Source organism: Rhincodon typus, chromosome 40 (genome assembly GCF_021869965.1).
Source record: "Rhincodon typus isolate 14 chromosome 40, sRhiTyp1.1, whole genome shotgun sequence".
NCBI classification, from domain to species: domain Eukaryota; kingdom Metazoa; phylum Chordata; class Chondrichthyes; order Orectolobiformes; family Rhincodontidae; genus Rhincodon; species Rhincodon typus.
Window position 1 is genome coordinate 593360 of NC_063371.1, and position 12610 is coordinate 605969.

Here is a 12610-nt window from a genome sequence, read left to right on the forward strand (position 1 = left end):
CTGAAGAAGAGTCCAGACCCAAAACGTCAGCTTTTCTGCTCCTCTGATGCTGCCTGGCCTGCTTTGTTCATCCACCTCCACACTTCGTTATCTCAGACTCCAGCATCGTCAGTTCCTACTATCTCTTAGCCGTCTTACGTTCTTGGCCTCAGTTTAATAAACCGCAAGGTTTATAGGATCTTTGAATAGTGCAATCCAAGTAAAATTAGCCATTTTATCAGCATTCTCCCCATTAGGGCCAGGGCCAGAGCCAGAGCCAGAGCCATTTTTCCTCAATGCAAGCTTGATGCTGAAATAGGCTTCATCAGGGCCACCCTACAGGAACAATGACTCCACTGATCAGATCATTTTTCCACAATATAATCACAGAAACTCTTGAAATGCGCTAAGGTGGTCAAATTGGTCCTGTGGTCACAAACAGGATATTGTCATTAACCAAAAGATATTCTGTCTGTCCAACAAATGATAAATGTGGTAAATGAACTTCATTGCTGGTGCGATTCCAGTTGTGACCATCACGAACACCTTTGGTTATTTGCAAAAAGCAAGGTACTGACCGTACACAGCCAGTATACACTAGCAAAACCAACAGTTTTCAACATTTAATATAATTCTGCATTTGGACAACATTTGCTGTGCCAAGTTTGGAATGTAGCACAAAGCCATGCTCAATTCAGTCTTCATTGCACAATTGAAATAATAGCTATTTGATGGGCCCATGCACTCCATTGGACTGGAAAACATTTAAAAATTCTATAACATTATTTTTAAGTTTTCCTGCTCTCTTCCTGAAACTTAAGCAGAATATTAATGGAAATATTACAGGAACGTTAAACATTTTAACAGCATATCTCCTGAGATTCAGTTGATCCTCTTATAAAGGTACAGCAGGGGATTGGCAGAAAACCTGAAAATTCTACCTTACTGATTCTGTTTTGTAGAATACAGTCCACTTGTTGAAAATATTGTCAGACTACATAACAACGATTACTTTCTACATCTCACAATTGAACATTTACTTTGTTGAAGAGTACCAAGACTGTTGACTGGAGTTAATTGTGGGATAAATCTTCTTCAATTTCAAGGTAAATGGGAATTTTCAAAGAAAAATATTTCCTTCTGTGTTAACTTCCTTTTCTTTCAGATATATCTGGACAAGTAAATCTATTTTGAGAATCTAAGTATTGGCTATTTGTTGCATATCAAGTTATAATGATAACAGACGAAGAAATTTTGTGAATTATGTGCTCATCAGAAATCTGGGTGTTAAAGCAGGTTTACAGCTTCTACATTCAAAAGAGGATTCTCTGGCTCATTGAAGAAATTCAAGTTTGGAGATGTCACACAAAATATTAATTCATAACAATTAGTTGGTATGCCTCTTTGCTAACACTGTTGAAAAGTGTACTGACATGACTTTGTCGCAATACATCCAAAAATTACATCAGACTAAGTTGATTTATTTTGTGATCCCAGCTCAATTAACAGGAGTATTAGGTGGAGGTATTAAAATGCTACCTCCATCAAGCATATTTAAAGGGCACTCTGCTGGGAGTAAACCATTTTTGAATTTACATTCACCTCTATCTTCTTTTGAGAATTAATCCAAAAATGATTTGAGCAGCCATTCTAGTTTAGCAATTTAATTGTTGGGAATTCCAACTCATCAGAAGGTTTTGAAAACTTTCACAACCTTTTCAGCTTTCTCAAAGTAACTAGACACCTGCAGTCACTTTTAAAGTATGTTAAGTAAATACAGAGTTCTTAATCCCACCACATATCACAAGACAAGACATGAAACGATAAACAAAGACGGCATCTTTTTTAGTGCTGGTACTCATTCCACAAAGAAGGTATCCAGAAATGATATAAATGCATTATGTTTACACTCCATGCCCTCTTCTGTATTCCAGTCCTTTTCACTGTTACAGGAGTCCAATCTTTTGCTTGCACAGAACTTTGCACATTTGTACCTTTATGACCAAAATTTCTAAAAAAATGAATAAGGGAAGTTTACCATGAACAGCAATGTTCAACATAGAGTTCTGCAGGCAAATCAGTACAGGAATGAGTTTGGTGATGACCAGTAGAATTGGGAAAAATATAATGGAGGTCAAAAAGAAATAGTAATTGCACCTACAGCCAAAAACGCACACAAAACAAAGTTTTTTGTTTGGGTTGAAACAATTCTTTGGCTTCTCAGGTATTTGTATACAACCATAAACTAAGTACAATTATATAATGTCACTGACTTACAGTTTAATCTGTTAATAGACATGAACAACTCACGAACATATGGTTTGTTCATTAGCATGGAGTAAAGAAGTCTGTTACAAATTCGTGTTCAGAAATGTTGGTATTCAGAAAGGTACACATATCAAAGATAACACAACATTAATACAGAGTCACTTGTTTCTGAATTCATACATTACAAGTATTAACAGTGATGATAAGATTGCATTGAAACTTCTGAAAAATCTGGAGGACACAAACCTACACAAAAACTCACATTTTCCACATTCTCTTACAAAAGGGATTCTTGAAACTCATTTATTGAAAGCAGTCAATTTGTCACTTGCAGGTTTATAAACCTGCATCTTATAGGGTTAATTCAAATCCATGCCGAGCTGCTTAAGTCATGACATCTTATTAAAAATCACTGACACGCCAGACAAGAGAGATGTGAACAGATTTGTCATACTTGTTCTCCCAGCATGATCAAAGTTTAGGCATAAATAATTTTTGGAGCAAAATCTTGAAGTCAGGTGAAAGTTGTGATTGGAGAGATATGAAATGAAGTCATCTCTTTTTTATTTCTTGCATATCAAGGATGCAAAAGAAAATAAATTACACTAAGTCCTTGGTATTTTTGACTTTAAAATTGTTGCAGTTCAATCACCCTCCTTTACACGAGTTCCGTTGATCTGAGAAACCCAACAATGGCAAAGACGACGAGCCGGTTGACACGCACAAGTCCAATGGACCCTAAATGTTATGAATGCTGACATTATGTACACAAATGGTACAAATTCAAGGATATGATAGTAGGTCCTAATTTTAGCATGGTGGTTATGAATTTAGTCCATACTGAAGTCTGCTTGATTCAACATTTTTTATCCTTGCACGGGATGTGGCTTCATTGGCAAGGTTAGCATTTGTTGCCTATCTGAATGCTTTTGAGGTGGTTGTGAAAGCTGCCGTGTTGAACCGCTGCAGTCCATCTGGTACAACTACACCCACGGTATTGTTAGAAAGGGAGTTCCAGGATTTTGATCAGCAACAGTAACGTAGTTCCAAGTCACGATGGTGTGTGGTTCCAACAGGGACACGATAGGTACATTTGCCATTCTTACCAAATTCTCGGTCGTAAAGATACAGGTTTGGAAGTTGCCCTTGAGGGAGCCTTGGTGAGTTGTTGCAGGATATCTTGTAGATAATACGCACTCTTGCCACTTAGCATTGGCAGTGCAGAGAATGAATATTTAACGTGTCGAATGGAGTTCCAATCAAGCATGCTGCTTCATCCTCACTCGTGTTGAGTGTCTTCAGCGTTGTTCAAGCAACATTGTTCACTTTCTTGGATCAGTCTTTCATCACATTCCTGACTCATTCCTTCTAGATGGTGGATAGGCTTTGGGAGTCAAGAGATCTGATATAAATTGTGGAGTTTCCATCCTCTGACTGGCAGGAATGAGACATTTCCATATTTGGCAAACTTGCAACATGTACATCAGGGAGTCCCCTCTTAATTTTCTTTTATCCCCCTCACCTTTCTGCCCAGAGGTGTATTTGAAATCTATTGTGATTGAAACATTTTTACAAGAATTGCAAATCTGAGTTGACAAACACAATGTCTGTTGGCTGTCAGTCATTCTAGTGATTCTGGCTGAGGGGGATGTGCGTGCAGTGGGCTTGCCCTAGATGCCCGAGCACATTATGCACTGCGTAGTTCTATCAGATATGATGCCAGGGTGCAAATTGCCAGGTGAAGCAAGATCAATTCATCACATGTATGTTGCAGAGCATGAGACAGGTCCAAGGTCACGTGTGGCTGGCAAAGCAAGGCAGCTAAGCAGGCAGAACATCCCTAAGCATGGCTACAGACTAGGAGAAAATGATGCCACTAACAGTTAATTTCCAGATAGCGCAGTTCACAAGCACTGTTCAGAGGTGCAACTGTGCAGTTTTACTTTCCCTTTGTCCCTGCCGATGCTCCCTGTTTAAAGATCACAAATGCACTTTGATATGTTGAAGAGATATCTGTCACAATAACACCCAATAAACCTTTTGATTCAAGTTATTATTTCTGCTTCGAGTGACCCCAACAGTTAACTTGGAAGATTCATCATCTTCCACACCAGAACAATTCATTAGGATTAAAAAGATCATTGAAAACTCAAAACAATACTCCAACAGAAAAAATACATCAACAGTTCAGCATTTTTCTGAACAAATTCTGAAAATGAAGAGACTACTAGGTTCATTTTGTGAACTCAACAAAAGATGCTTCAGCTGACATCATAAAAGCATGAGTGAGCTAAGCTCCCAGTCTTGATCATTCAACTTCCAGGTCAAGGCAGCCCTGTCAATTAATTTCTTCCCACCTAACTCCAGGCTCTCTTTCCAACAACTCCGAAGAGCTGCCTTTCAGATAGTTGTGCACCTGTGACCTGAAGACATGTTTCTTTGAATAGTACATGTGGGTTCAGTGATGGCGACAACTCGGCTAAACATAGAAAATCAGAGCAGTGCAGACTGCAAGAGAACATAGAAATAAATCATGTTCTGGTCTAAGTATTTATCGCATCCTCTAATCACAAGTACTAAACTTAAGGGTGCCATACTTGTTTTCATGGTTATAAGTATCAAGCAGTTGACCTTCTCAACACTTTTTAGTTGAATTGGCCAGCAAGGAAAAACTGAATATAATTAAATTGTTGAAAATTGGAAAGAAACAAATGTTCAATTTGTGATTGGTTTTGATAAAATGTTGCAAAGTGAGGCAAAAATATGAATTTCAGAAATGTAGCACAGATTAGTTTAGAGACTGTGGCTGTTCCCTTCAGAAAAAAAAGTGTTCTAATGATTCAAAGTCCTTGTGTACAGAATAGCAATTTGTTTATAAAGGGGAGTTTATGCAATACAATGTCCCAAGGTGCTAAACATCACAGGAGCATTATAAAACCAAGTATGAAACCAAGCATGAGCTACAGGAGGAGATATTAGGAGAGCTGACCAAAAGCTTGGTCAAACAGGTCAGTTCTAAGCAATTTCTTAACGGTTGAAAGTAAGGTCTAAAAGGTACAGAGATTTAAGGGGCGGGGGGGAAAATACGAGAGCACAGAACCTTGGTCACTGAAAGCACAGCCATCAGGCCTGGCCCTGGAACAGTCAAAAATCAAAGCTGCTCGAGAGGCTGGAATTTAAAGGTCAGAGATCTTGCAGTATAGTGCAGCTGGTGAAGATTGTACAAATAGGGAAGGGCAAAAACATGGAAAGATTTGAAAGTAAGAATTAGAATTTGAATTCTCCTGATGTCAAGTGCTTTCCCCAATCTCAATCAGATGTACTGAAAGTCTAAATAAACAAATATGATTACCATGTGCCCCAAATGGTAATCATTAAAATGATGATGTTTTTCATAAATTACAGAAATTTGAAGTTCAAGGATTTGAAACATCATTCAGGCATATCATGAACAGATAGGAATAAGTCACATTCTAATGTAACTGTTTATGGCATTCTGCGTCCTAACTGCATTAAACATGAACGTGCTGAAGGTCTGGGATAACTTTTCTGATTTTGTACAAATGCATTGGTTCACAATCTTGACCATGATAGAAGATAAACGAAAGGAAAATTTAATGTGTCATTTGTTTGCTGGTACAGACTTGATGGGCTGAAGGGCCTCTTTTGCAGTGTATGATTCCATGATACCCATTTTAAGTTTAATAATTGCACCCATTTCAAGTGCACTGGAAGCGTTTACATTTGATGTGCACCATTAAGTTGCTATGATTACAGAACTCCTTGTCACAAATTATTTGCAGACCTTGTCTAAAATCAGCCCCATTTTGGGACTTGCCCTTGTAGCCATAGTACGTGCAATTCAGTTTCTGGTCAATGATATCTCTCCAGAAAATTGACTGTGGGAGATTGAGTGATGTTAATGCCACTGAGTGTCATGGGGAGATGATCAGATTCTCTTCTTGTTGCTGATGTCACTGCCTCACATTTGTAATGGCACAAATGTTAATTCCGACTCATCAGCTGAAGACTTAAAGTTGTCTAGGTCGTCCGAAAATTGCTTCCGTGTCTTAAGAGTTGCGAATAGTATTCAATGTTATCCAATTGTCACTTTTGACAATTTGGACACCATAGAAGGCAGGCGATTGTGAAAACAGCTGAAGACAGTGGACCTGAGATACTACCTTGAAGAACAAGGAGTGTCTTGGTGCAGTAGTAATGTTCCTAACTCTAAACTCAGAGATGCAGGTTGAAGTCCCACCTGCTCTGGAGGTGTGTCATAGCATCTCTAAACAGGTGGATTCAGAACACAAGGGTTCTTATGAAATGATGGTAGTATCCTTACCTCTTTACTAGGACATTCATGTTCAAGTCCCACTTGCTCCAGAGTTGTGCGATAAAAAAGTCTGAATTGGTGACTGGAAAGTAAATACTCTGAGGAACTCCTGCAGTGTTGTCTGGGACTAAGATGACTTGGCCTCTAAAGCAGATGATAATATATTATTCAATGGAAAGTACTCCCCCTTTAATCATCTTCAATATTCTAAAGGACGTTTACTCTCATTTGAGAGACTTCAACTCTTTGTCTACGGTTATACCCATGTTGTAATGCTGTCTGAGCCAACTGGCCTAGTGGAACTTCAACATGCTCATTGCTCAGCTTTTTTTTCCTGTGCAAGTATTACTTGATAAGTATTGTCAGTGATACCTTTCACCACTTTACTGATAATGGACAGTTGACTTAGGGGATGGCAGTTGGCTGGATTGGAACTTTCTGTGGACAGAACAGATTTAGGGCTCTTATTCCACAATGGCAGTGTCCCTATCTCGAGACCAGAATGCCAAGGTGCAAGTTCCATCTGCTTCAAAGGTGTGTAATAATACACACCTTTGTATTATTAGGTTGGTTAGAAATATCTCAACAGGACAGACTTGAACAATTTTCCCATTATCAAATTGATGTCAATATTATACCTGTTCTGAAATGGATTGATCAGACAAGGCTAGTTCTAAAATACAAGTTGTTACATTCTGCTTCCACTTTCACGTCAATAGTCCTATGTTGGAGTTTCATAAGGCTGATATGTCACGTTTAGCCATGCCTGGCTGCTCCTGGCATGCACACCTACAGTCTTCACTGATGAAGTGTTGCTCCCTCGACCTGATGATAACGGTAGAGTAGAGAAAATGCCAAGCCACAAGAGCACGGTTGAATGCAACTCTATCGATAATGGCCAGTTTGGACCTGCTGTATCTGTTCTCCATCTATACTGTTTAGCGTGTTCCGAGTGCAACACAACATGCTGAAGCTTAACAAAAAGGTGCGCCCCGAGTTCAACAAGACAAAACTGTATTAACATAACTCCACAAACTGAACATGGTCTTCTCTCAGTCTGTGCGAACCTATCAACAGCAGCACGATGAAATACTAAGTTGACAATCTGAACAAAACACAGGGGTGTAAGTTACATCACATTTTGCCAAATTTTTCAGTTAATCAATCATCGCCCAATATTAGGTTGCTATCTCCCATACCTCAAGGTTGCTAGACCTCAAGGTGACTGAAATGAGGCATCCCAATAGTTTTCTGAAACTAGTAACCTAAAGGGGCCTAATATTAAAGGGCTGGAAGCCACTTTTAGGTCCTTTGCAAGAAGGTGGATTGCCCAGCGTTTACCAAGTATCAAGACTGCTCTGAAAATTTATTTTTCTTTTACGGTTTTCTAGAGTAATTTAACCCCTCTACCCCAACTCCACACAACGGTCGTGGCAATAGTGGCCATTTGTTCACAAATTTGTTTTATTTTTCTGTACTTGTTTCTTTCACTTGATTAACTGACTGGCATTAATTACATTATTCCACTTTCTTAAAAGAGGAGTAATGCTGAATCCTAAAACCAACTGAAAAAGAAATCCAAAACTTCAAGCATTGACTGCTATGACCAATATGGTAATTTTGGCTTAAATCGGTCATTAATGTTTTTCCTGAGGACAAAATCCCATGATTTTTGAATGGATCTCTCTCATAAAAGCATCAGTGGTGGCATTCTCCTACCTAATCTCCATATTGTGTCTCTGTCAACAGCCCTGGGAACAGATGAATGACCCCGCTGCTACTTCCCAGACAAAGGATTCATTGCGGCTGGTACTGCGGACACAGCAGAGGTCCCTGTTGGCCTGTCCCATTTTTGCCTGCACCGCCACTTGTTTTTCCATCTGACTAAGCACAAGCCTAGGTAGATTCTTACTGTCTTCCACGGCATCGAACGATTAGCAGACACAGAAAGCCACTCCTGTGCCTTTGACAATGGAAACAGGTCAGATTTCTGATTGTATCTACAGCAGCTTCATGCAGGAGTATCTCATGAAAACATCAGTATACTTGGACATAACCTATTATTGTTCAGCTGTATCCCAGACTAATCAGGGTAAGATTCTTAGTTCTTGAATCTACAGTGCTTGAATGTGTTTGACAGATGACCATCTCTTTCTCCAACTCCTTTGTTTCATCAAATGGCTTAAGACATGGCATAAACAAATAACTTCCCCAGCACTGCCCTCTTCATTTGAGACTGTTACCTTATTAACAAAATAGCAAACATCTTGGTAGATATTGTTATACAGTAATAAATTAGATCTCAATAACACACCTATTATTTCAACAGCATATAAAGAAGTTAATAATGCCCTTAGCCTTGTATACTTCTAATAAACCATTGTTATGATTAGCAAACCTGATAATAATCTGAATTTAGAGCTATGTCACACTTCAGTAAAATCAAGAAAATTGTCTGCACCTTGGATCAAGAATTAATATTTCAGATATTGATACAGTTTAGGAGAGTTTTATGACACCAACCATACCCAGTCGGGTGCAGCCAACTGATATTTTAAAACATAATCTTGGTAAGATGACACAAACAAATAGAACTTTGCCCAGTCTATTTGTTCAAGTTCCAAAAACATTTTTTATTTCTAAAACCTCTCTAGTCATAATGTGTTACAAAAAAAAACGTTAAACAAATTAAGGCAGCACTCAGAAAACTTGAAGCTCAAGATTAAATAGTTTAACTGAATTTCAAGCCATCTGCTGAAATATTAACGTACTGCTTCTAATGATTACCAGTAAATTCAAGACATGACAGGTAGAACCATACAGCTTTCAACATGGCAAGCATTTAAATCTTCTGTGGTTTCAGTGAAAGCATCAGTAAAACAGTAGATTTTAGGACATATTTTCTATTTCCAACACCGAAAGTCAAAACAAAGATACTATCGTAATAAAAGGCAAGTAAAGCGTACTTACATATTACAAGTCCACAAAAAAAATTACAAAACGAAGGACTGAAAGGAAACTGAACCATGTAGAGTGCTGTGTAAATGTGATACCACAACTGAGAGCATAAAGCAGGAAGCAGTGATATGGTTAGTTATTCAGTCTACATATACCTCCCCCACCCCCATCCTAACAGCTGGAGGGGCCATTATCCCTGTCACACAGCGCACGTACATAGTCCAAACAAAAAGTGCTTCTTAGTACGATTAGGCCTGTCTGTGAAAGGAATATAAAAGCGAGTAAAAACAAAACCAATTCTATTAAATTCTTGTCGTGCTTAACCAGTGCTACGTGGTCTTATCATCTTTGACAGCGCAAGTAAATTTTTCCTCAATCTGCAGTTCACATCCTGAGTGTTCATGTTTGATTAGATTGTGAATCTTTAAAAGCCTCAAAAAAGAAGGCGTGTTTAAAGGGCCCGTGAATACGAAACAGAGGCTCTGCCCTTTTGAAAAAAAAGCTGGTTCCTCCCTGTGGGAACTCTGGTAGGAGTGTTGCTACGAGGTCTGCGCTTAACATATATTGTGCTGCAGCTACTGACGTGAGAAGCTGAACGACAATCCCTTTCTAAAAAAACGAGCTTCTCAGTGGTCTCTCTGATGTAATCTCTGAATGCTGAACAGCTGATGCCAAAGGAATCCACCCAACATGCCTCACACATCAATACAGTTTTGCTGCCAATCACAAGCTTGGCATGTTTTAGCGTCACACTTTTTTTTCCTTTTCTCGCTTCAAGGACTTCTACATAATATGGCAAAAATGTTGGCTGCAATATTGAGGTTCCATTTTTTTTGATGTTCACGTGGTTCTACTTTTTATCTGTATTGCTGATTGACAATTGAGGAGTGACCGCATAACTGCAAGTCTCCCCTCAATAACACGTCTGCCAAATTAACACTTTTCGGTGTATTATTTTTCCAGTGAATGTTTGCCATCCAGCCAATTCCAGAACATCCTGATCATTGGTGTTCAGTGATAAAGGGAAGTACTTTAACACCCCCATCACAACATTGCTTACACTCGTGAGTTCGGTCAAGATGTCTTAATTTGCCATGATTGTTTCTAACACAGAATTCATTGTAGGAAATGAGGATTCATTAGTCAGGGGAACAGACAGACATTTCTGTGGCCGTAGATTTGACTCCAGAATGGTCTGTTGTCTTTCTGACATGGGTCAGATTGGGAGGGAATGGTTGCAGGATGTTTTTCTGGGTGAGTCTGAACAGCCAGAGATCATAGTTCACCTCGGTACCAGTCACTTGTGCAAGAAGCTGGAGGAGGTCCTGAAAACATCCTCCACAGGAGATTGAAAAGTAGAACTGCAAAAGCAGTAGTTTCAGGATTACTTCCAGTCCCACATCCTCACGAAATAAAATAATTGAACATGTGGCTGGACAACAGGTCTAAAGGGAGAGAGCATCAGATTTCTCACCCACTGGGTCTGGTTCTATTCAGGTGGGAACTGCTCAAAATGGAAGGGTGCATCTTAGTAGGCCAAAGGCTAACTAACTGCAGGGAGATTTGCTAATGCTGTGGGGTGGTGTTTAAACTAGATTGGGATGGCATTGGGAACTTGAGAGGGTGCTCAGATTGAGATAAGCTAAACTACTAAAAGGAATTAGAAAAGTAGAAAGCAAAAACAGAAGACAAATTAAACACAGGCAAGCATTAAATAGGATTCCAAAACAGAATAATGTTAAAAAAAGCGGAATTAAAGGCACTCAATATGAATGCATGTCGCATTCACAAAAAGCTTGATGATTTGAACGCACGTATTGAAGTAAATCAATATGATTTCATTGCTGTTTGGAGACGTGACTGCAGGGTGACCAATATTGGGAACCCAGTATCCAAGGATATCTGGCGTTTAGGACAGACAGGAAAAAAAGGAAAATTAATCAGGGTAGCACTTTTAATTCAGAACAAAGGCACTTCATACATAAAAAAAATTAGATTGAAGGATCTTAATGTAGAATTAGTTTGGGCAGAGCTAAGAGACAGCAAAAAGCAGCAAACATTAGTGGGAGTGTTTATAATTATCATCAGTCATAATGTTGGTCATAATTTGGATAAGGAAACTCGAGATCCATATAACCTGAGTATTACAGTATCATTGGGTAACTTCAATTTACGTGTAAAAAGCAATCATCATTAATGCTGTGGAGGATGACTTCTGAGAGCATGTACAAGATGGGTTGCTTGGAGTTGTATGTTAAGGAGGCAACTGGGGATTAAGTTACTTTGGATTTACTGTTGTGTATAAGGTAAGGCATAATTAACAACCTTGTTGGAAAGGGACCTTTGGGAAATAGTGACCAGAATGTGATAGAACTTTGCATTAAGCTGAAATGTGATGTGGCTCATTCTGAAAACGCTATCCTGGATCTTAATAAAGGAAATTATGATGGAATGAGGGTGGCACGGTGGCTCAGTGGTTAGCACTGCTGCCTTACAGCGCCACAGACCCAGGTTCAATTCAACCCTCAGGCGACTGTCTATGTAGAGTTTGCACATTCTCCCCCGTGACTGCGTGGGTTTCCTCTGGGTGCTCCAGTATCCTCCCACAGTGCAAAGATGTCCAAGTTAGTTGGATTGGTTATGCTAAATTTCCTATAGTGTCCAGGGACGTGCAGACTATGTGGATTAGCCATGGGAAATGCAGGTTAAAAGGGATAGGATGGGGTTTGGGTCTGGATGGGATGCTCTTCAGATTGTCGGTGTGGAGTCGATGGGCTGAATGGCCTGCTTCCACACTTTGTAGGGATTCTAACTTGACTACGGTGGGTGAGGAAAATACACAAAGAAATTTGACAGTGGTCAGGCAACAACTAGTATGTAAAGAAATGCTGCACGGCCCACAACGGATATACATTGCTCTAAAACACCCAAGGCAAAGACAAGTCAACATGGGTAATGGAGTAAATTAAAGATTGCATTAGACCTGAGGACTTGGTTTATAAGGACACCAGAAAAAATGATAAGCCTGAGAACTGGGGGCAGCTTAAAGATCATCAAAGGAAGACTAAG

General features: G+C 39.3%; 1 protein-coding gene and 1 long non-coding RNA gene across 8 annotated transcripts in view; one reads left to right on the forward strand and one right to left on the reverse strand.

Moving 5' to 3' along the window:
• The window catches only part of LOC109927965 (methylcytosine dioxygenase TET3-like), a 331959-nt gene that overhangs the window by 169895 nt on the left and 149454 nt on the right, over positions 1–12610 (reverse strand). The window contains exons 1-2 of one of the 5 annotated variants that reach the window (XM_048618548.1): positions 9554–10118; positions 6593–6725 (exon numbers count right to left, since the gene is read on the reverse strand). The exons of the other annotated variants lie outside the window; for them this stretch is intronic. Coding sequence (XP_048474505.1) covers positions 6593–6725; positions 9554–9555 — 135 coding nt within the window. The 5' untranslated portion in view covers positions 9556–10118. Of the gene's footprint in view, positions 1–6592; positions 6726–9553; positions 10119–12610 lie in introns of those variants that run through there. 5 annotated transcript variants of the gene reach the window in all.
• The window catches only part of LOC125487338, a 72449-nt gene continuing 68211 nt past the window's right edge, over positions 8373–12610 (forward strand). For all 3 annotated transcript variants that reach the window (XR_007265829.1, XR_007265828.1, XR_007265827.1), the window contains exon 1: positions 8373–8675. This is a non-coding gene — a long non-coding RNA (uncharacterized LOC125487338). The remainder of the gene's footprint in view (positions 8676–12610) is intronic.